Source organism: Pocillopora verrucosa, chromosome 2 (genome assembly GCF_036669915.1).
Source record: "Pocillopora verrucosa isolate sample1 chromosome 2, ASM3666991v2, whole genome shotgun sequence".
In the NCBI taxonomy this organism is placed as follows: Eukaryota; Metazoa; Cnidaria; class Anthozoa; order Scleractinia; family Pocilloporidae; genus Pocillopora; species Pocillopora verrucosa.
In genome coordinates this window covers 8481812-8504346 of record NC_089313.1, presented here as the reverse complement: position 1 = coordinate 8504346, position 22535 = coordinate 8481812, and the positions used below count along the sequence as shown (strand labels likewise).

The window sequence follows — 22535 nt, the reverse complement described above, 5'->3', positions numbered from 1 at the left end:
TTAAAACTGCACAGTAATGCAGTAATGACGCATCAGGTTGCCTCCAACCTCCCACGGGTTAACGTCAAGCATGATGTGACGCAAGGTTTTAAGTGCAAACCAACATCAAACGTTAACTGAGAAACCAGGAAAAATACTTCAAAGGTTAAGGAAAACAGTCATGAAAGTTAAGGATATATAGTATAGGATATATATCAGACGGAAATTAATTTCAGGAACCGTTAATGTATAAATGTATTGCTGTGCTGGGCGTTGAGTTTGAATCTGTTCACTCCAGTCTTCGTGCTACTGTTTTGGCAGTTTCGTTTGAACTGCTACACACGGATGGATCATATTCTATAGCGACTTTATTCACAATAAATCGATGTCTTGCGTGAGAGAAAACTCTAAGTTTTTAATATATGCAAGCCTCAAAGGAACGCTTTGAGATTCCTACTTTCTTGACAATATGATTACTAGCCCGGGATTATTTTTTATTTTCGAGTCAAATTTGCATGCACTTGTCAAATTTCATAGTAAGTTTATGGCCTCAATCAATTGATTCGCGACTTCATTGCCGTTATAACTGAATATATTCAGGTTATGAAGCATTAGACATTCTATCCCGGAAAATTTTTGAATTAAGTTCTGCTTGCAATATCATTCCTTATAAGCTAACGCTCGTACTGTTCGTAACTGAAATGTCTTACCGCTGCTAAGTAAGGTGTGAACAATTTCAATCGTCTTCAATCTTAAAACCTTTTTTATCCAAATATCAACCCGCCCATTTACATTGGAATAAACTGCTAAAGTTTCAAAGAATCCTTCATCGTCGCTCCCGCTTTTCTAGGAAAACGTAATTGAAGGCGGATAATCTGCTCTACGGGAATCGTAAAGGGCTTTTGGTAGGCATACAGTTCTGGCTCATTACTCCACCCAATTATACGCAAGATTAACGTTCGCATTGTTTTTAACAGTCAGTAACTTAGATTTAAAGCAGTCACGCTGACAAATATCCTCATGATATGGCCCAAGTATTTCATGCAAAACAGCTAATTCGTTAGGCCGTTCATCCTAGGAATGCTGAACGAAGCCCTTTCGCATATAGAAGAAATATTTTGTGAATAGAAGTAGTTACATGATGTCTTAAAACTCAATCCAACTTAAACCGACGTGATTAAGAATGAATGTGAAACGTACTGAATATAGCAGCATTTGATATTTACCATAGTTTTAAAAGTTATGAGATCTGAAATAAGTATCGAAATGAACTGATATTTTACCCAAATAGAAGCGACTATATCGGACGTTTCACAAGTCACACATCATTGAAATCTTATCTATTCGACTATCATAGCCTTTACTGCATTAATATGTTTGTGGATCACCTCGTTATTTGCATAAACGTAAACAGTTTATAGCGGAACTCGCAGAGCGTAGCTCCATAATACAATATTATACAAAAATAGTAGTAACCCATCAAGCCGAAAAAATTTGGATGTACGACCGTACGACCGTACGACCGTACGACCGTACGACCGTACGACCGTACGACCGTACGACCGTACGACCGTACGACCGTGTGACCGTGCGACCGTACGACCGTACGACCGTACGACCGCACGAGGTACTACTTTTAACATGCGTGGTTAACTGTACCGCGGGCACGCCGATGCCACGGCTTTGTCCAGTAGTCCAGTGGTCAGTGCACTGGGTTCCGAGTCGGACGACCCGGGTTCTAGTCCTGGCCGAGGCAAGGTGTTGTGCCCTTGAGACGTGGAAGGAAAAAAAATGCAAGCTCCGCTTTTAGGCTTGGCTAAATCTAAATATTACTAAACCTCGAATTCTCCATTCGCTCTTTCGAAGAGTTAACGCTCGAAATGTCAGCTTAGAAATTATTTACGGTGGCCAGTTTACGTTATCAACTCAGTTGATAATGCTAAATGACCCTGCTAAAACTTCAGTCGTATTTCAGCTTCTAAACAAAAACCATGTCAGGCGTCTCTATCTGTCAACATCATCTACGCAAGCACGGTCTAGTACGATCACGGCTGAGCTCTGGGTGACGATCAAGGAATTCTCTCATAAGTTCCAGTGGCGATTCCAGACCTTGAGCTTGAGGCTCGGCAGCTGCCCACCAAACACACGATTTTGCAGCTCGGACTATGTTTGCTGTGATAGTTAAGGTAGAAAGTTTGCCGAATGCTCCAACCTGATTTTCACTTTAGACACCAGCACAAGTGGAACGTGATGCGTGCAAGCCGAGAATAGCCAAACTACAAGACAGGACAATTATAAAAAGTTCCTTTTCCTTGAGCTTGATGATCACTGTTAATGACGCGATACAGTTCTAAGAGAAAACGAAATTTAAGAAAGAAAGTGTTCATTCTTTTAATGTTTACTCAGTTCATTCTTCTAGTGTTAACGCATTAGCTTAGGCTTGTTGATCGCCACGACTTTCACTCGAACAGTCCCAATTCTAGGCTTCTTTATCCATTTGTTACGCTATTAAAAATCATGGTGTAATCTAGAGGAAACGCAAGGCTGCTACCCTACTGCTATCCTACCCAGACTAATCACCTTCCATAGGATTTCATAGCTTCATTCTTCTTGGGTACTCTCTTACATAGATGTCAATTATGTCATCTAGATCTAATGTGATGTCTGTATGGACATGCAGAAGAATCAGTGCGTACTGGCGTATCAGTACTGGAGAAGAGGCAGTTGCAAAGAATCCCTTTTTACATTCATCAAGGAAAGGAACAATTTTGAGCATTTTGTTTGCATTTACACCGAAGGAAGGGAGGAAAAGAAAATTATGGAACCCTCTCAAACTCTGTCTTTACCCAAAGAATTACGCTCAGTTCCTTGAAAAGTTTGCTGGAAAAATTTGACTCAAATGTTCAGCCAATACGTGTTGTAGAATTTTTATGTCTTCTTGGACAAAAGACCAAAAGAAGTACAGAGAAAGTATGCAGCGAATGGAAGAAATTTACCTCCTGAATGCTGCAAAGTTTGAAGAAAATCCGTTATCAAAAGTTTACTTTCATAACAGTTATGCACGCTTACTTTCCGATTAAAAAGATCCCAAAGAAAACCAAATAATTGAGCAAGAGACTCAATCAGCTCTAGCTGTTAGTAGTGCAAGCCAGGGCGATCGTCATCCAGAAATAGCAGCAACTCTTCTTCTTTCAGAAATCATTGCCAAACGCGGCAAGCAGCGTGATACAGCTACTAAAATGCTAATAAAGGCGTTAGAACTCTTTGAATGGTGCCTTGGTAAACATTTTATGACCGCCGAACCCCTGAAGGCCATTGTAGACCTCCGTTTCTTTCTTGGTGGAGAAACAAAAAAAGAAGACGATTTAAAAATTTCCCCTTAGTATTGTGATGCAGCCATAGAAATGTTCGACGGTCTTGCCGAAGGTGGAAGCAAAGATAACATCCTGACTTTGAAGAGTTACACAGCTTGTCACAAGAAGAGAGGAATCTTTGATGAGGCAATGACTTTATTCACAAAGGCAGAACAAGTTGCCGAGAGAGAATTAGGAGAGAATCACGAATGGAAGGTCTTGATCAAGACTACATGGGCCATCTAACACGACGAGATAGGAAACACGGATAAAGCGAAACTGATGTTTGAAGGACTGTCATAATGATACTAGTAATGGCATACCAATTAAACAAGGATATCAAATTTTATAGAGACCTCTATGATTAAAACCTCTGTATGTATGAGTGACAATTCCTATTGAATACAAAATGTTCAAATTTATAGAAACCAAGGTGGCTGATTGCTTTTGTCGTTTTATGCAGAATAAATATTTTTAGCAGCTAATCCAAGGAACTCAGGTTCAATGGAGCTTTTCTATACCAAATAAAGATTAAATGTCCCATTGGAAAAATTTCCGGAGTAGCACGTTTATTCTGGGCAGCAATAATTCCCAAGATGTTCATTTATGTATTTTTCCTACTGCTGGATTACCGAAAATGACTTGCCTTGGTCTCCCATGGCAACGTGGCCGACTGGTTATTTGATAAACCTTATCGGCGTAAGAAAGTTGACGATACATGCAATTACCTTACTAACTGCGGAGAAAGCAATCAAGTCGGTAGATTACCGTTGAACAACTTTGTTTATCATGCCAAAATGTTCGTCAGATCATTGTTTGACCTCAGTGTGTCAGATATAATCGATATTCTGACAGTTTATATATCAATACACCATAGCCAAATATTGAATTTTCAGCAAAACAAAAGGTTCCAAAACATCTCAAATTCATTTGATTCACATCTTTAAAAAAATCAACTTGTAAACATTTGAAGACAAAAAAATTTCTTTAAATTCATTATTATCACCTTTATTGATATTCTTTTTTTTAAATGAAAGGAAAATCTCAAGTCCGTGTTTGAATTTTCAGACGAAATGCGCGCGTAATTCATGAGTGGAAATTAAGCCCAAGTTTTCTCGCTTCGTTGATAACTTAAATCTCATCTGCTGAGGAGGTAATAGCTGATAGGCTTATTCACGGTGAAATTGCCTTAGATTGCCGCAAATCCTTTCCGCACAATTGTTCAACGGCATGAAAAGAAAATACATTTTAAAATTACACTGAAAGTCGACCTTCACAGGTGCTCTATACACTGGCATTCAAATAATATCGAAATATAAGCAGTTGAAATGTTGATGTAAAACTGAATAAGTGAAAGAAGAAAAAGGTATAATGGAAAAGATAAGAATGAATATGGATGAGCTGCCACCCAATGGTTTTTGGTTTCCAAGATTCCCTTTATTAGAGTGGCATATTGACAAAATTAACACAATTTCGCGCTTTTATTGTAATGATGTCACAGGCAAGTAACTTTAGAAGTAAACAATCAGTTTTCATTTATTACCTTTTGGTTTCTTAGTCGTCAAACACTTCATAATGCTCTCAATATGGAAATGAATATTCTGTCAGACAGTAGAATATTCTGTAAAACATGCACCAAAGTTAATCTTCATTGTTGTATTTTTCGCTTTGTCTCTCTTCTCAAATGGTAAAAATTTTCTACCAAGCTTGCCAAAGTTTACCATTTATGGGCCTCTGTTTTCTGATATTCCGTGACGGATTCATGACCACAAAAAAGAAAATACGTGATTTGCTTTATTCTTCATAAAAATTACCACACGAAAAGTGACAAAATTGTTTTAAGCTTCGATAAGCTTTATGAAGTCTCGACCTCATAGAACAATAGCGTCAATAAATTTAAAAACTGAGATACTCGCAACAACACCAGTTGTTCTTTTAAAACACGAGACCAGAGTGAGAAATCCATTCAATTTTATTAGGGTGTAAACGCAATGTGTTTTCACTTATTATAAATATTTCAGTTATGCTAAACACATGTTTCTTTCTCAACGTACGTAACAACCTTTCGACAACATGGCCCTGCAGTGTCTGAATTTTGTCTGTAACTAGCAGACGACCGTCTTGAAAACGACGAAACTAAAGATGACCCAAAACGTTTTTGTCTTCTTCCAAATAACTTACATCTTTCCTGCGTTACACGTGGTCTCCTACAACGAAGAATATCGAGAATAGCTTTCTTAAAAGTTCTACTGACCATAATAAATAAAAGAGGATTGATACATGAGTTCAGGTAGGTTAGAGACTTAACAAAGTCCAAGACGCCAGGATTTATCGAAGAAGAAGTGGATCGTTTCGTGGAAAGGATAAGTGTCAAGACAAAAAACCCGACCCAACATAGAATAAACATTCCGATAACCAGAACCATTTGTTTAGCCGAGCGAATATCTCTTTTAAGTTGCATACCCCCACTACGCCGTAAGACGCAAGTTCTTGTGGTGACCTGGTAAATCTTGGCGTAGGAAAAAATGATTATTATAAGTGGTAGGAAAAAGCTGATAATGGTGATAAACACTCCTTTGTAGTTCCAGTTTACGTGGAGAATTCCAGAGAGACCGAGAGAGGTTGCCCAAACAAGTACAATAACTCCCTTAGCTCGAGTTGGCGTGAGTATCACTAAGTGTTTAAGCGGGGATGCGACTGCAAGAAATCTGTCTAAACTAACCAAGCACAGGTTCCATATTGATGCCGTGCCACAAAGGATATCTATTGATCGCCAAACATCGTAGAATACGGCTCCCCCAGGGAACATAGTACCATCCGATGTAACTCGAGAAACCAAAAAGATTGGCATTGCTAGTAAAGCTGTCAGCAAATCAGCCAAAGACAGCGACACAAGGAAATAGTTTGTAATTGTACGCAGTTCTTTACAGAGGTAAAACGCAACCATCACTAAAGTGTTTCCGAGGAGCGTCAATATAATTAGTATTGCGATCAGTGTACAAGTGATGACTACGAAGTACAATTCCTGTTTATCTGAGTTTCTTGATGCCTCCATCGCAGACACGCTGAAATTGGTCATTTTTATTTCGTGTTTTCTTTTACGCTCCAGCTAAAGCGATCATAGGCTTACACTGCCCCGTGCTTGACGAAAATTTACATGCCTAATAAGGATATGCAAATTATTAAGTCTCATCGCGTACCAATTGGCTGTTCCTCTTAATCCCCTAAGAAGTATTGAATATTTGTAATAAGCCGAAAACACTGCATGAATAATAAGGAATTTCTCAAGCTCAATTTTCTATACTTTTCATTCTTAACACGATTTGAAAATGGGGTATTTTGGATTTTATTGTAATGTGAATCTTCTCTTTGTTAGACAGACGATGACCATTTACGAAAAAAAAATAGTTGCACTAAAAATTTTGATAGATCTCTACATGTTTAAAAAGTGATATAAAAACTCAAGAAAAATATTAAAAAATAGTCGTTATTGATTTAGGACGCAAAGTTCTTTAAACATTGCATCTTGGATGATCTGTATTTTTTCCAATTATGAGATACGAGCACTATTTGGTACAGAGCAGCTTATGGCCTGAATAAGATTACGTTTTTTTTCCAATGTCTTCGGGGAACTCCCAAAGCTGAACTTGAGAACGAGACGTAATTAACAGGCTGCCAATTTAAAAGTAGAGTTTTGCTTTTCGCACTCGTTTGGTATAACATTGTGCTATATAAAGAGGAATTAACATTTCTACGTCATGTTGTGCATGCTTACTTTCACGAGTCCATTTAGACTTTTATTTTAATTACACTGCGCAAATCATCACCTACCTTAGTTTTTGTTTGAGAAGTGTCTAAGTACTTTATGCTCTGCCGCACGATATATCAACTCGTGATGAACTACAGTTCTGGAAAGAAAGACATCTTTATAGTCCAATGGTTTAAGCTAACACCTTATTCAAACCATATTTACATACACGTCTCAAATAATTATATTGTGTAAATATGAGGCATAAACTTCCATTAGAGATGGCCTTTGATCGATTCTAACGCCGATCTGTCTCAACCTAAGTCTGCCATCTCACATCCTTTCTTCGCGAATCGAGAAAGAAAAAGATCATCTTGACCTTGGAAAATTGAGGAACAAAAACCATAAAACCTCAACTAAGTCAGGTGTGCTTTATATTTTAGCCGTGTTAAGTTGTTATGAGTTCATTTACATAAAAAATCATTTGGTGGGCGGTGATACTAAATCTCAGGTGCGCACGGAACTGTCAAATACAGGCAGTTTTCCAGTTGTTGGCCATTTCGAACGTGAGTATATAATCCGATTGTTCTCAATAACTGTGATAGTCTCTCCAGTGCGCATCAAATATGCTCTTAGTTACTTCATTGTCCATGTTCTTCACTAATCCCCGTCATGAATACATGCAGCTCATACGTATTATGATTGGTGATACACAAAACTTTATTTTTAAGATAGCTTTTCTTGTCTGCAATGTATGCAAATTTGGCTGGCAATTTTTAATGTACTTCTGAAGTGTCGCAGTTGTCAGATCGGAAGTTGGAAATATTCTTGTATTGGTTATCAAGATACTTGGAATTGATGTGCCTCAAAATCTTTTCCCAAAAAGCTCTTCCAAGCCTTATTTTTTCGAGCTGTGCCTCACGGAGTTGTTATTTCACTTTTCCAACGAGAATTAATTTGCCACCTTTCCAGCCACAAGTCAACTGACATCACTTATTTCAAATATCAATTGGGATTAAAATTCTACTTTGGTAAAACTCGCAACTGAAGAGCTTACCTGAGTAGTTATACCCCATGTGAATCAAATTTTCGCTAAAAATTATCTCCCTAAGTGGTAGTTGATGAGGCAAGGGAGTATTAATTCAAGCATCAACCTTGTTACCGATTATCCAAACCGGCAGCGTGAAGCGGCACCAGTTTATTACTGGTTGAGGCAATTTTAACTGGCGGTGACTTGTCTCAGTAGTTATTCCGGTACCTTTTTTTCGGTCCAGACAGACAGTTTCAAGATTGGGTGCAAATGTCCAGAGCACGGAAAATGCGAGAGTAACCATATCCTTCGTCGTTTACTTTTTCTTTTCAGAAAATAACTAGACACTACGAGCGCCCTAATTGGTACAAACCTACTGTTGAACCCATAGCAAAATTGGAGTTTGTTTTGTAAATACGAGAAAATTTTGCCATGAAAGCGTTATTAGTAGTTATTAGTAGTTAGGACTTTTTACGCGAGACAAAAAATATGATCAATACTTTGGTTTAATATGCATTTTAATAAATTGCGTATGGCATAATCTGTGACGGTACCTGACTCAATAATTTTGAAATTAAAAGTATAGAAGGTGGGAATTTTACACAACAAATTCTTTAGTGAGGTTATAGATTAGAAATATGCAGCATTCAGGTCGCCCTTTCTTCTTTCAAAATCTTGCAGTCTTGGGCTGTTTCTGAAGATAAGATAAAATTTCATTAGCCATAACGGCCGTCTGAACTTGTTCTCTCTTAGCCCTATAAAAAATAAATAATATAATAAAACTCCCCAATTTCTTTCTCCGAAAAACATTCCCTAAGCAGAGATCCAAGTTAACTGAACACAAATGGAATGGTAATATTTATTATTTCGTCAATTGTCCATTTAACTTGTAGCGAATCAAATAATTAAAACCGGACTTTGTGTCGGGTCGCACTAGATCGAATTCAAATATTTTCCGATTTTTCAGTTCGCAAACCAAAAAGTGGCAAAATTTTGAGCAATTTCCAAATTTCATCCACACACATCTTGCATATCATGGCAGCTAAATGGTTAAAAAACATGAATGTTTATTTTGCCTTCAAGGCAGGACATCGGGTCTTTTAAAATTGGCGAACAGGTTGGTAAGTTTTTCCTGGGCTCCTGGTCGCACTTAGTTTACGCTATTTTGTTGACAGATTTTCAGACTTAAACACACAAAAAAAGCGCTACACATTGCGACCCGGGCCTTGTTAGTAAATTTATTAATACCAAGTGGCATTTCACGCCACTTATATATATGGAGGTGCTCTGATAGATACTTAACATGCACGATAACTATTCAATGGTCCAGAATCATCTCGAACCCATAAGGGACACGCAAGGGACAAGGTCACGGTAACTAACTCTATTGAGTATCCTGGCACTAGATTTTGCAATGTTTTTTGTAGGCTATCCTTCTTCAACATTTCTTGACTAATTCTCTCTTTCGTGCATGTGTTTGGTTTTTATCTCCTCCCAGCCTCTCAACAACGTCCTATTTATTCAACACCATTAATTTATGATGGTAATTTAGCTGAGCGGAGTATAATTTGTACAAGTAATCACAAGATGTCGAGTGCAATTTAAGATAAACGGCACGAGTAAATTTTTAAATGGCTAACCAAATTGCACGGGCCTGTATAATTAGAAGTCTTTGAAAATTTTACGGGTGCTGATTTATCCTGCAATTTATGGACGAGAAAAATCACGTGATTACTAATTGATAGTATGGCTCTGTTTTTATTTTTATTTGTCCCTATTTCGTGCCGTATCTCATTAGTTCGGCCACTTGCCTTTGATTTACCTTGTTGCCGGAGTAATCGGGCTTTTTCTCCAAGAATCTGCTTTAAACTTTTAAAACCCCTCCCGAGAATAATTGAGCGTCTGTATTCTTTCTCTGCTAACTATCGGTCGACGACAGTAACCATTTCACGAAAGCTATCACGCTCCTAAATTTCCCCGTCTTTTGTGCGAACTGTCGCGTAAAACTCCTCGAGAATTTTTTTCAGGGCCTCTGGTTCATACTTTGATATCCACTTTTGGAAGCCAGACTTTTAGCCAATTGTTTTTTCTTTGTTGATTGGTTTTGTTTTAGCATTCTCCCTCAAACTCTGAGTTAAACCCTTCTTACTTTCTCCTGTCCTATCCGCCATTTTGTTTTAATGTTCTTCTGCGAGTTACCCGACAATCAGTTTAATTTCAACTTTCTGTACTGTTTAGGATTAATTGACGTGTTCTCAGCCAATGAAATTTTTGCATGTGTATTATTAGGTCTGAAATCCTACGAGTGATTTCTACATTGAACGAGCGCGCAGCGCGAGTTTAATTGTAATCACAAGACAGTATGATTTCACACCAAAATTGCACAACACGAAGTTCAATTATCACTTTATTACATCCATTTTGATACTCCAAAATTCAATCCCTCAAATACAAGACTTTTTAGCATGTACAAATATTTAAGTGGTCCAATACTGAGCTGGTTTGTTAACAGTTGCAAAAGTTGTCTTTCGCTTTCCTCTAGCTTGAGTGGTTACTTTAAACAAGCCTTGAAATCTGATTTGTTGTTGTGTTTTAGTAGAGGTTCCACATGGGAAAAGGATGATATTTAGGACAAAAACTGGTCCGATTCGTAAATAAATTGCACCAATGGGAGCCAATCAGATTGTAAGGATCACATGTGATCTTAAAATGGATGTCATAAAGATTTCAATAGTTACCTGATTTTGCAATATTGTCAATTGATAAGGATTATTTATTATTATTAAAATAGAAACGTTAAGTTGTGAACCAGGAAGCTAAGTTAACCACGATTTCCTCATCGACTCCCTGCACATTTTAAGTTCCAAGTAGAAACAGGTGAGTGAGAAAAAAAGTAAACAATTAAGCTGTGCTTATTGACAAGGAAGGTTGTTTATTTCATCTTGTTTTGAGAGCTATGGATTTTAAGGTTTCCTTCTTCTTATAAACCATTTTCCTCATTCGGAAAGTCACTGTAAGTCTCTTGAGCTTAAAAGGCACATTTTTTGGCACTTTGGTGTTGTTTCAAGAACTCCTCGCGTTATGAAAAAAAACTTTCGATGAAAGTTTGTTTAGTTCTAACAGTCCTAATTTTGTGTTCATTATACCTCGAGATTAACGTGACCTACCAGCAAATCGGCAGAACGCAGCATCACGTTCCATATATCTGAGGTTTAATACGGCAATTATATTTAAAGTAAGAAGCCTGTAATTTTACCTACCTTAGGAACAACGTCCACAGGTTTTGGGGCATGTCATTCGAATTATACGAGAGTACTTCGAATGTTTGTGAAGACACTTCAATCGCTTCCCTTTACATCTTTTGGGACTAAGATCTCGGCATACTGCAAATAAATGTTTTAAAAATATAGACAACGTTAAATTCGCTCCTTCCGTCGTGATGGGATAGGATGGAATAAAAATGGATTGCACAAAGAACACACGAGTCAGCTACGTTAATCCCGAAGGAAGAAGATGATCTGGGAACGTTTGTTATAATTTAATTAATTCCACAGTCCATTGTTAGCTACATGTATGAGGTCACATTCTGTAACAGACAATACAAACAGTTTTCGTTGCGAGAGACTGTAGCTTCTCTATGGTCATTAGACTTTAAATCGAAAGGTGAGGGACAGAGCCCTGAAAGGGGTCATTGATTTAATTTTCTCTGGAGGAGGGTCGGTTGTTTAGCCGTCGTTTGGAAAAATAGCGTTCCATACCATTTTCATTTTAACCAAATGCATATTTATTTGTTGTTATTGTAAAGGAGGCAGTGGACAACAGTGGAGAAACATTGAACCCACTTTAGAGAAAATCTTAAGGTACAGTGATCTCCAAAACCCGCACCTCAAAAAAAACAAAGATTAGATGTTGCCCTTGTGTGTGAGTGTAAATAAGCTTTCCTGTCTTTTAGAAATTGTATAAAATAACATATATTTCATCCTAGAACGAGGTTAAGAGGTTTAATTTGCGAGTAAAAATTAGAGAAAAAGAATCAGGCTCGCCTTGCTTGAGAGAGGTGTGTCAACATGAGCATTAGCTTGAATAACTATAGAGCTGGTGGAGGGGGGGAGGGCTAAAATCCCATTCAGGAAGAGTAGCGATGTTACTGTATAGTTTATGTTTGTGCAGCTGTAAGCTGCATTGTACTCTGGATCATCAGTTTTCATTAGTAATGTTGGATCCCATAATATCGCCATGGGTTGGAAGACAAGTAGTCTTCATTTCTCAAAGAGAAATTTCCTGTTTCCTTGACGTGTGTGGAGAACAAAGATAAGATTTATTCTTTATAACTCTTTAGTGGTTATGAAGTTCATGTCTTAAAAATTTAATATCATTTCAAGGAAACAGCAAACTTAAAGTCACTTTGAAAATTCAAAATTCCCCTCATCCCAACCCCAGGCACAGTGATCTAATCCACTAACTGAGCTGTCACAAAGCACGAGCCTGACTATGACTCGTGGGACAAAAACAAAACAAAGGCCAAAAAGAACTCTACCACGCTGTACAATTTTTTTCGAAAAGAGAACCCCCTACTCAAATAAGAAAAAAAAATACTCTCCACACCCCTGATCCGTAGATACAGAGCCATTTGCAACCCACCCTTAGATAGGCCAGTGGCTGGGCTTCTTTTTTTTTTTTTTTTTTCACTTTTCTGGTTCCTTCTTTCGGAAAAAAAGTGGTCTCAGCGATGCCAGACATTACGGACAAATATTAGAAAAATAATCCTGAAAAATAACGAATTTTTCAGGATGATTACCCAGGCAGTCGCTCGACTGACATTCATGATAAACTTTTCTAGAACTCGATCGAGATATTAACAAGTTCTGGCATCAGGGAACTAAATTTGCGAAAGGTAGATTAAAAAAATAAACGAATCCTCATCGGTTCAAACTTTTCCTATAATTGATCATGATAGCAAAATGTCAATTTGTGCACACAATCACTCCAACATTTATTCTGAAAGATGATCTTGGAGAATTCAGCATGGTGGTCGACAAATATATAGTACTTTTTTAAATACAGATCTCTTTTTTTCTAAGTTCTCCACATTTAAATTTTTGATTGAGCAAATAAGTGGAATAAGATGAATTTTAGGGGAGTATCGTGTTGTGAGCATACCTTAGAGAAATCTCCATTAATCGATCAGCACATACAAAGAAACTGAGAGAAATTGCTTATCCTGATAGATTTATAACCCTCTGCCCCTATTTCTCATCAGCGCATTCTGACATTACCTTTCCATGACAAGGTCTATTACATTAAGTAAGAAGATGGCCAAAGTTACATCTCACCTCTGCCACGTTTCGACAGCCAACTTTCCCCTGAAAGATAAGCGGAAAAAGCCGCAATAGGGTTTGACATAAATTATTGAGTAACTCTTGCTCTGTTATGAGGGTCGTTTGTGATTTCAAACGACTGCTCCAGTTTAAAACTACATCGGCGGGGTAACTTTAATTCGCGAATTGCCTGATCATGGCTGAAGGTATCCCTATTTAGTTATGTGATGAAGGAGAAAACACGAATTTGAATTTCTATCTTTTCGCGATCATCGAATCCGCAAGTTGAAGCACAGGTTATAATCAACGCTCTTTGTGAAGGCTACATTTCTGTTTTGAGTTGTTCGATTTCACAGGAATCTCCACTCCAATCTCTAATTTACAGTCTACAGAATCAGGCTACACATCCCTCGTTGATGACGGCAATTTTAATTTGTTTGAATAAAAAATTTGTAATGAATGACAGAGAAGTAGACTGAAGCCAGAAAATGTGTCAAGATGTCGAACTGAAAATCAATTAAAACTTTACATGGGAAATCGTAGAATTAGGTGGAGTCACGTCAGTTTTACTCTCTGATTAAAAATTTATACCACAAAAAAAATTTCGAATATTCCACCATTAGCCGGATTTTCTCTTCCCTAAAACTAATCCAAAGGGTGTTTCAGTAAATTTCAAACAGAGAAATGTGATCCTGTTTCAGTGGATTGCGTACCTTATCACCTCACTTGTAATTAACGAAGAACTCTCTATATTTTCAAACCTAATGGCATTAGTTTAATAAAATGAATTTATGATCGTACCTTCGTTCAATTCTTGTGTTATTGAAGAGCTGTCAACTGTATCCATCACAGAGATCACAAACAAGATGAAAACGCAAATAATTATTTGGCTTTTCATCTTTATTACAGGCACCTGAACGGAGTACGCAACTTTGCCAGAGCAGGAGTGGTGAAGTGTATCGTGAGAGTACTGCAGGTATGTAGTTAATTGGAAAGATTATATCTGTGTTCAGATTTACAGTTCGCAACTGGTGTCGTCTCCTGCTGAAAGTGTACGGCTTGAGATTCAAAACAATTCTGATTATCTACCTGATTTAAGGCTCAACCAGACACGATCAAGGTAAAATTATAATTGCTATAACGAACCGTAAACGTAATAAAAAGATGAGATATAGGCGCGGTTCGACATCAAAGAAAGTTTTTAAGGCGTAAATTACCAAAAAGGTACAATAAGCAATGAGTAAAGATCAACAACAAGAGTTTGTATATTGACTGCAGGGCTCTAAAGGTAAAAAGACTAATTACTGGCTACTATGTTGATTATTTCGCGAACATCTGGTGCAAACAGGACAGCATCAAAATCAAAATTGTTAAAAACATCACTTCGACAATTTCAAGGGCTGTATAGAAAAATGAAAAAAAAAACAGAGATGTCTATCTATAACCCAAATAATATGTTTTCCTATCGTTTTACATACCAATAGAATCATCGTGTGCGTGGACCGAAGATGTTTATTATCATTATTGTAATAATTTTTGTACGCTCTGAAAAAAATGCGTTCACAAGCGGTTTAAATTCCCGCTGAGAATTTGAGTTTCAATTTGTTTTGCGCTGTCTTGAAGCGTTTGATTGTTCGCCGATTTGATTTCTACAGGATAACCACCATCGTTTGTTATCAGCCTTCTTTTCGCATTTTTCACATCATTTTGACAAGGCCTTTGTCGGGAAACATAGAGAGTGTTAACTTTACGGAAAACTTCCCGTTTTACAAGACAACGGGGAACGAGCCTGGCCATGTCTGTTTATAAACTTTAAGAACAGTTCTTTTTGTTATTTTAATTCAAACATCTCCAACTGTTGACTAAGGGTCTGTTTCCATTATCTATCGAGTAAATCTTTCAAAAAAGGAAAATTTAGTTTTTGTCGGTAAAGCGTCTTTGCAGTCCGGAAACCCAAATTCTCATTGTTACTCTGTGAATTAAAGTGGTTCATGCCTTTTGTTATTGCTTACCCTCACTATGTACACTAAATATATAGAATTGAGCCCCTGAGCGTGTGTGTTGCGAGTGGAAGTAGACAAAACATAAGGAATATGGTGTTAATATTTTTTTGGGTTGCGCAGCGACTCCCTTTTCAAATTTTCATCTTCGCCAAGTTATTTCCACAGCCGATTCTTCTAATATTTTGATGAAAAAAACAAAAGAGTTTTTAAGAATTTCTTTTCACATACAATCGATTCGGTTGTGTAAAGGGGAAGCGTGTAACTTATTATCAGTCTAATCTACATAATAATGTTTGTTTAAAGAAATATTCGTGCATGGCGAGCGCATTAGATGTAAACTTCCCTTTCTATATGGGGCTAACTCCGCCTGTACGAGTGGGTAAGATTGATTGACATTGGCCGCTTGATCCTGCCGAACAAAACATTATTTGCAGCCGGTTCAGAACAGACTTCCTAACCTTCTAGAAAACTCCATCTGAAGTAATAAACAAATTAGTTCATTAGAAGTTTCCATGGCAATCGCATCGCAAATACATATAGACAGTGGGTCAAACGAAAGAAACACGAATTCATTCAGTTTTTTTCCCATAAGAAAATCGCTCATCGTCATCAAACGCAAAAAAAGGAAAGGTTGAAAACTCAGCCAATTTTCAATTATCTCGACCTCACAGCTTGCACTTGGTTATAACGCATATGCTAAATGCGTCAAGGCGTCTACCTGTCCGTGTTTTTCCTATTGGTAATCCCCAGGCACTAAACTACATCTTCTAGAGTAGTTTTATCAACAAGCTAATTGTCATGGCGTTTAAGTACTCTATCGGATTCCCCACAATGCTTCTCGAGCAAGAACGGTTCAGTTGAGAAAATTCAGGAAGAAGCTAGTTAAACCCATTTGAGTTTCATCGCCATCTTTTTTAAGCTTAGAATTTCTACCCACTACTGACGTGCCAAAAAATTTAAGGATGCGCATAAAAAGTTGAATTCTTTATTACCATTCGCTTTCCTCATAAATGTTAACCCACATCTTTCTTTGTCGTTATCTTTGACGCATGAGAGAAAAGCTATCGAAAGCTTATTATCACCTGAGCAAATAGGAACCACTTCTTCATATCTGTATTTCTCTTTATCTCTTACATACATATTTTATAGTATTCGGGTTATATTTTTAGTCAGTCTCAAAATAGAAAGACATCCATAGCCCGTTGAGAAGAGCCCTGTCAATTTTTCTGCTCGAATTCTATTTTTCTAATGTCGTTTTTGTGCGAGGGTGGTGTTTTTCTCAGTGAGGAGTTCTTGGTAAGACAACTTAGATATTAAAAGGGAATGGCTGTGGGTGTTAAAGTTAAAACAGCTTTTTTAATCAAACAATTGAAACATCCAGGGGGCATAGAATGTAAGTAAAACTAGACAAAACATCCTTTTGAGGGAGCGAGCGAAAGCTCCGTATTATCATTCATGATTATTCACCCAAGTGCCACCATACTTCGACCTCGCCGGCAGGAACATTCTTCTACTTTCAAAAGTAAAGGTAGCGCGATACATTTTATGCTGAGGATTATCATGCAGACCGTAATAAGGTTAACAAAAATAGCGAGTGTATCCTCAGCTTTTGTTATTTAAGGAGAGTATCATTTGGGTTTAGGATAGACAAAATACATTTAGGAAATGATCGTTAAAAATAAAAGTCAATTGAGACCATTGATTTAGGTGATGTAAATGGTAATGTACTTTAATAGAATTCAAACTAGTTTTCCTAGAGCAACTTAAAGAAATATTTTAGATGATAAGTATTCTTTTTATCCAAATGGCTACGCGAAGTGCTGATTACATTTCAGCTATTCATAACATGACACCAAGCCTTTCTTGTCTTGAGACGAGCTCACAGTTTACCTAAAGATGAAACAGAAACACATTTATTTCACCTGCAGCCCCATTATACAGGAAAATCTAACGAATGTTTTGTTCCCTCCTATAGCCTAAGATAAAATGGCTTTCTCTGCCTCCAGTAACTGGGCTCTCCTCTCGATGTCGGTGACCAGATTGGTGAAATATGATGGCGCCGGCTGGCGAAGAGACCGCTGCTTGATATCAAATTCGAAAAAACGCCGCTTTACGATGTCGCTGAGGTAATATGATTATATAACCGCAGACTTTTTCCACAGAGATAATGTGTTATCAATTCGCGATTCTCTTACCTCATCCGCAAAGTCCACATGTTCTGCGACATCGAATCTGAACGAAAGCGTGACTCGGATTGTTCCTCTGGCTACAGATCTTGGCATACCTTGGTTGCTTGCAAATTGGATACCGATCCCGACAGGCTGGAAATCATTCGTTAAAAATTTTAAAAACATGCACACTATCAATAATCTCTTTTGATGAATTACTTCAATTGACGCCGTCGTGGAGAATCGCTCCACAAATTAGAAGTAAAAGCTTATTAACAAACTGAATCTCCGCTCCAATGGGAAATTATGCTGCCCCTTTTACGCCTTAACGAGGCCAATTAATATTTCCATGACGATAAAACTTGGTTGGGATGTTTTTTCAGTCTTTTCATTTACTTCACCACGATATTGCAATAAAACTACCACAATTAAATATAGTATTGTATGGCAATGAAAATACTGATATCATGGTCGAGACGCTGGAGCAAACTCGACTATAAACACTTTGGAAACTACCTCACAGAAAATAAAATGCGAACGTCTTAACTCTTACTAACCTCTTTTCCCTAGATCCAAGTCTCCTACTAAATTGATATAAAGAGGAAGAAATGAGATCACATCAATGAGACAATGAGATTCGGTAGTCGTAGAAATAGGGCCAGAAGACAAAGACATTTTTTCTTTTCTCATCGGGAAAAATTAAAGAAAAATCAACAACCTAAATAACAAATTCATGACTGTGCATCTTTATCGTTTATTGCGAGTGAAATAGTTTCCCAGTTCGAGATAATTCACAGGAAAATAGCGGCTTGAACATAGATATTTTCACCGATCAAAGCTTTACAATAAAAGACATTCATAAATTTGAAGGAACTTACTTGCGAGCAAATTGAAGAATTTCGACTTTGAATATTCATAAATGCAAAATGTTTTTTGGACACACCGATCCGCGATGTTAGAGTAACCGCCACCAATTTGGTTCTGTATTTCGTATCTTGTAATTTACCACTCCTAAGATTTCCAATGATCCTCTTTTCTTTGTTGGAACAACAACGATATCTTTGTGAATTTAGGAGTCGATTTACCAACTTTTTTTTTTGAAAATAAGCGTGCCCCCAACCTCGAAATTTATACAACTTAAACAATAACTTGCCTTCATTTCTTCGCCATGGCCCGTTTGCTTCACGCACAGACATCGCGGTCACATGGGCAAGAACCGCAGCAAAAATGACCGTTACACAGAAAAAAACGCGAAGGTTCATCCTATAAGGAAAGCTGCTGAGAAGAAGTGAAGGTGTTGTGGGTGTGTTATATTTGAGCTGACTTCAACCTCGTACTACTCATAACTAGCCTGGTGTAAATTGAATGCGCATGAACAAACCAACATCACCTGCTTCAAATACTTGGTTGTTGAATAGCCTTGTTAAAAACTGATGATCTCAAAGGAAAACATTAGCTTGTTTTTCTTAGGTTAATTACATGTTATACAGGTGTCTTTTCAAATGGCTCTGAACAGTGGTCTAAATTCACCGAATCATTAATACTTCTTTTAATCACTGGTGTCCTATATATTTCTCCGACAAATATCTTTTATCGCGCTGATAATTTAGAGATCTCACAGTAATTCTCTCGTATTTGGTAGCTGTGAAAAATTTTTTTTTTGTCCTTTCGATGCTCTGACTTCATCACAGGTGAATGGTTTAATAAAAAACATATTACATTCATATTACCGTAATGAGGTAGAAATTAATGATTTTCTGTGCAGTTGAGAGGATGAATGATTAGTTTTCTTCTTAATCATCAATCGGCGAGAGTGGTTAACCACAGACTGACTCTAGTCGTCTGAAGGCTTAATTCATATCTTTCTTTTACCATAAAATTAAGGTATATTAATTATAAATATTTAAAGTTTGCAGGAAATAAAGCCGTTTTAGAATAGAAATTCATTTTAAACTGGTTACTTCTCTCTCCGATTCGCAATGTCATTTCGGTAAATTGTTAAAAACCTCATAAGTTTTAACTTGCTCCAATTTCCTATTTTTGATGATGAGTAACTCACTTGGCATTTTTCAAAAACATAACCAAAAATCCTATATTGGTTGCCAAATTAAAGAGTACCCTCAATCTTTTTTCCCATCACAAGCAGGACCTAGTCGCTTGTCTTGATGTTGCACTAGTTTGAATAATTAATAAAGAGGTCTTGCGTCCATCGATAAGAAGTCCAGTCCTTCAATATCAATTACACTGGTAATGTTTCATAAATTTAGTCGAGCTCCGCTTTTAGGCTTAGCTAAATCTATATATTACAGTAAGGATATAGTTATGTATAGCCTTTTCACTCTAACTGGCAAACTGAATATGGCCTTGATAACGTCGGTATGAAATATTAGTATCAAAGTGGAACAAACCAATTCGGGTGACACTTAACACTTCATCTTAGAAACAGAGATTAGTTATGCGCAGTAAGGATGTAAAGGAAGATGGTGCATTTGGATTAATTGCATGGTAAGGAAATTCACTTATGATCATCTGTTTGCCTGATTAATTCCCCAGTGTAAGGTAAACCTCAACATAAAGTGTCGCAACGTAATTCTACCTGAATGGTTGGTATTTCTGACTCCCTTGATGCTAGGATGATTTGTATTTGGCCGGCGTAGCCGAAGGTTTATTCGGGGGCTTGTTGAAAATGTCGGGCGTTACTATGAGTGACGAATCTTCCTACACATTTCCATTCCTCCCACGGCTTCGCCGCTTATTTTCATGACTCAAATGCTCAAAACTATCACACTTTTTATTGTAGGCTCACTCACTACTGTATTCAAATGACCTATATCATTTTTGGGGGTAAGTTTCTAAAGAATCTGTTGTGCCGTGTCGATGAGGAATACAACAAGATAATCAGGTTTTATCAATCGATTTGACGATGTAAATCGGCCACCGTTAAGAGTTTCTGAAGCTGATGCTTCGAGCGTTAGCCACTCGTCAGTTTTCATTCATGCCAGTCGATGAAAATCGGCGGATGTCGATCGATATCATCTCAAGCAATTCAATGAAGCTGATGATTGCTCTCTAATCGAAAAGGAAAATTTTTTTTCAAAAACTTTGACATGATTCATTTTCAGAGTTTTTCATACATTCGATTTAATGGGTTGCCTTCCATTCATAGGGAGACCGCTATTTTCTGTTGATATTCATCCAGATGGATCTCGATTATCATTTCATGTATTCTGCCTCTCCCGATTCTAAGTAAATTTTATGTTCACACAGGGAAAGGAAACCGTCCGCAACTTAATCTTGTCTCCAGTCTCTTGCTTAAAACGTTCATTCTTTCAGTCGTAGTTACATCGAAATAAGTACATCAAATTTCCGTCCGCTATTGCGCCTGCGTATTTTGCACCTGGCTGTTTAGTAAAACTCGCAGAAGGAAGAATTAAAAGCACCTCGACGACATGCCACAAATCAACTAACTTTACATATCAATGGTGCTGAGTGATTTCTGTTTAAAAGTCAGCTGGTCCGGAGGCAAAGAGATGTTTGAGAAAATTACATAACATCTTGAAATAAATGATCTTTTTGAAAGAATTAATTAACGAAAGAGGTGAACATGCTCATGATTAAGTGACAGATGATGTTAAAGTGAATGACTCAGACATTCTCGATAAAAAAGAACTTCGAGGGTTCCCTATGGCCGTTTCGAAACTACGACCGTAGGACGCTCTACCACTGAGCTGTGGCAGAATCGAGGGAGGCTAGGCTATTTAAAAGTTTTGTTCTTGTTTTTCCTTTTCATTTTTTGAACGTCTAACCATTCCGCGTTACTGAGTGCTCTAGACTACTCACACTTTAGTTAGTTTAAACCAAGCGAGACTAATGCCACATTAATGTATGTGTACAGCAACTATAGGATAATCCCTGCCTCTAGACTGACTTCGCGAGGGGTACGGCGGGAAATTTTGGTGCTTTATTGCCATCAGACTAGCGACAGTAAGCCAATAAACCAAAGTTTGAACGCTTTAAGAGCTTGAATGGCGAACGTAACCTTACGACAGAATACTGAAGTTTTTAAGAACGATCATATTTTTCATTTGCAAAAAAACTTATCGAAACAGATATTTCTACCTAAACCTTGTTTTTATTATGGTTGTAGAAATGCAATTCGTAGTTGATTTGATCTTCAAAAGTGTATTCGCCTTTTACAAGGGACAAGAACTGAAATGTTTTAAAGATAAACTTACCTTAAAAGCTGTCAGCTGAATGAAGACGGTAGAAAAAGAGCTGTTTTATCCGTATTTTTATTCGTCGAAAAAAATTGAAAGTTTACACTGTGTATGGTGTACGTGACTGGCTACAAAAGAAGTTTAGTTTAATTTTATCATTATGAAAGTAAAACAAACTCCCCGAGGCATGGTGATGTTTTGTTACAAGATTATGCCGGCATAAAGGTTTTGTTAATTGAGAGCATAACACTGCCAGTTCGTAGAAAAGAAAAAAAACTAAAGGGGGAAAAGCAGTTTTTCCTTTTTTGTTTTATTAAGTCTCATGTCGAATGCGTGCTGCTGTGAAAGAATACAATTCAAATCTTCAATTCAATTTTAATTTTTTCAATTTTATTTAAACTCACACGAATACAGTGTATTAGAGGTGATAATTAGTACAGCAGTGTTACAAATATTAATATAAAGAATACAGTGCAATAGGGAAACGAAAAAAGAAACCAAAATAATTTTCGATTCATTGTTACTAAGGATATCTAAGAAATAAAAGAAGGACAGGTAGAAAAGAATGTTTAAATACTATGTTAATTGTGTGGAGTTTGGGACACCCAAATAGTTCTAAGAACTAATCAAGTGGGTGCGTTCAGGGCAGTTTCTGTCGCTGTTAATTTGTAGGAGTTAATCTTTGCTGGTCCATTATAATTCAACGCGTATAACCCCGA

At 37.3% G+C, this 22535-nt stretch overlaps 1 protein-coding gene, 2 long non-coding RNA genes and 1 pseudogene across 6 annotated transcripts; 1 reads left to right on the top strand and 3 right to left on the bottom strand.

Moving 5' to 3' along the window:
- Window positions 1-2951: 2951 nt before the first annotated feature.
- LOC131771266 (kinesin light chain-like) lies at window positions 2952-3635 on the top strand (annotated as a pseudogene).
- A 1690-nt stretch (window positions 3636-5325) lies between these two features.
- On the bottom strand, window positions 5326-6411 carry LOC131771265 (alpha-1D adrenergic receptor-like). The gene has a single exon (XM_059087040.2). The coding sequence runs from the start codon at window positions 6409-6411 to the stop codon at window positions 5359-5361; it is 1053 nt and encodes a 350-aa protein (XP_058943023.1). The 3' UTR covers window positions 5326-5358.
- Window positions 6412-8610: 2199 nt separating this feature from the next.
- On the bottom strand, window positions 8611-14613 carry LOC131771278 (uncharacterized). Its single transcript, XR_009339175.2, has 4 exons — window positions 14230-14613; window positions 13444-13473; window positions 11371-11493; window positions 8611-8804 (listed from the first exon to the last, which is right to left on the bottom strand). It is a non-coding gene; the product is annotated as an uncharacterized lncRNA (long non-coding RNA).
- A 2527-nt stretch (window positions 14614-17140) lies between these two features.
- Window positions 17141-21938, bottom strand: LOC131771308 (uncharacterized). 4 transcript variants are annotated; one of them, XR_010716659.1, is made up of 5 exons: window positions 21835-21938; window positions 18753-18874; window positions 18157-18183; window positions 17627-17752; window positions 17141-17321 (listed from the first exon to the last, which is right to left on the bottom strand). It is a non-coding gene; the product is annotated as an uncharacterized lncRNA (long non-coding RNA). The 4 variants fall into 4 exon arrangements; XR_010716660.1 differs by lacking the exon at window positions 21835-21938 and adding an exon at window positions 20196-20212; XR_010716661.1 differs by lacking the exon at window positions 21835-21938 and adding an exon at window positions 19330-19346.
- Window positions 21939-22535: the final 597 nt, after the last annotated feature.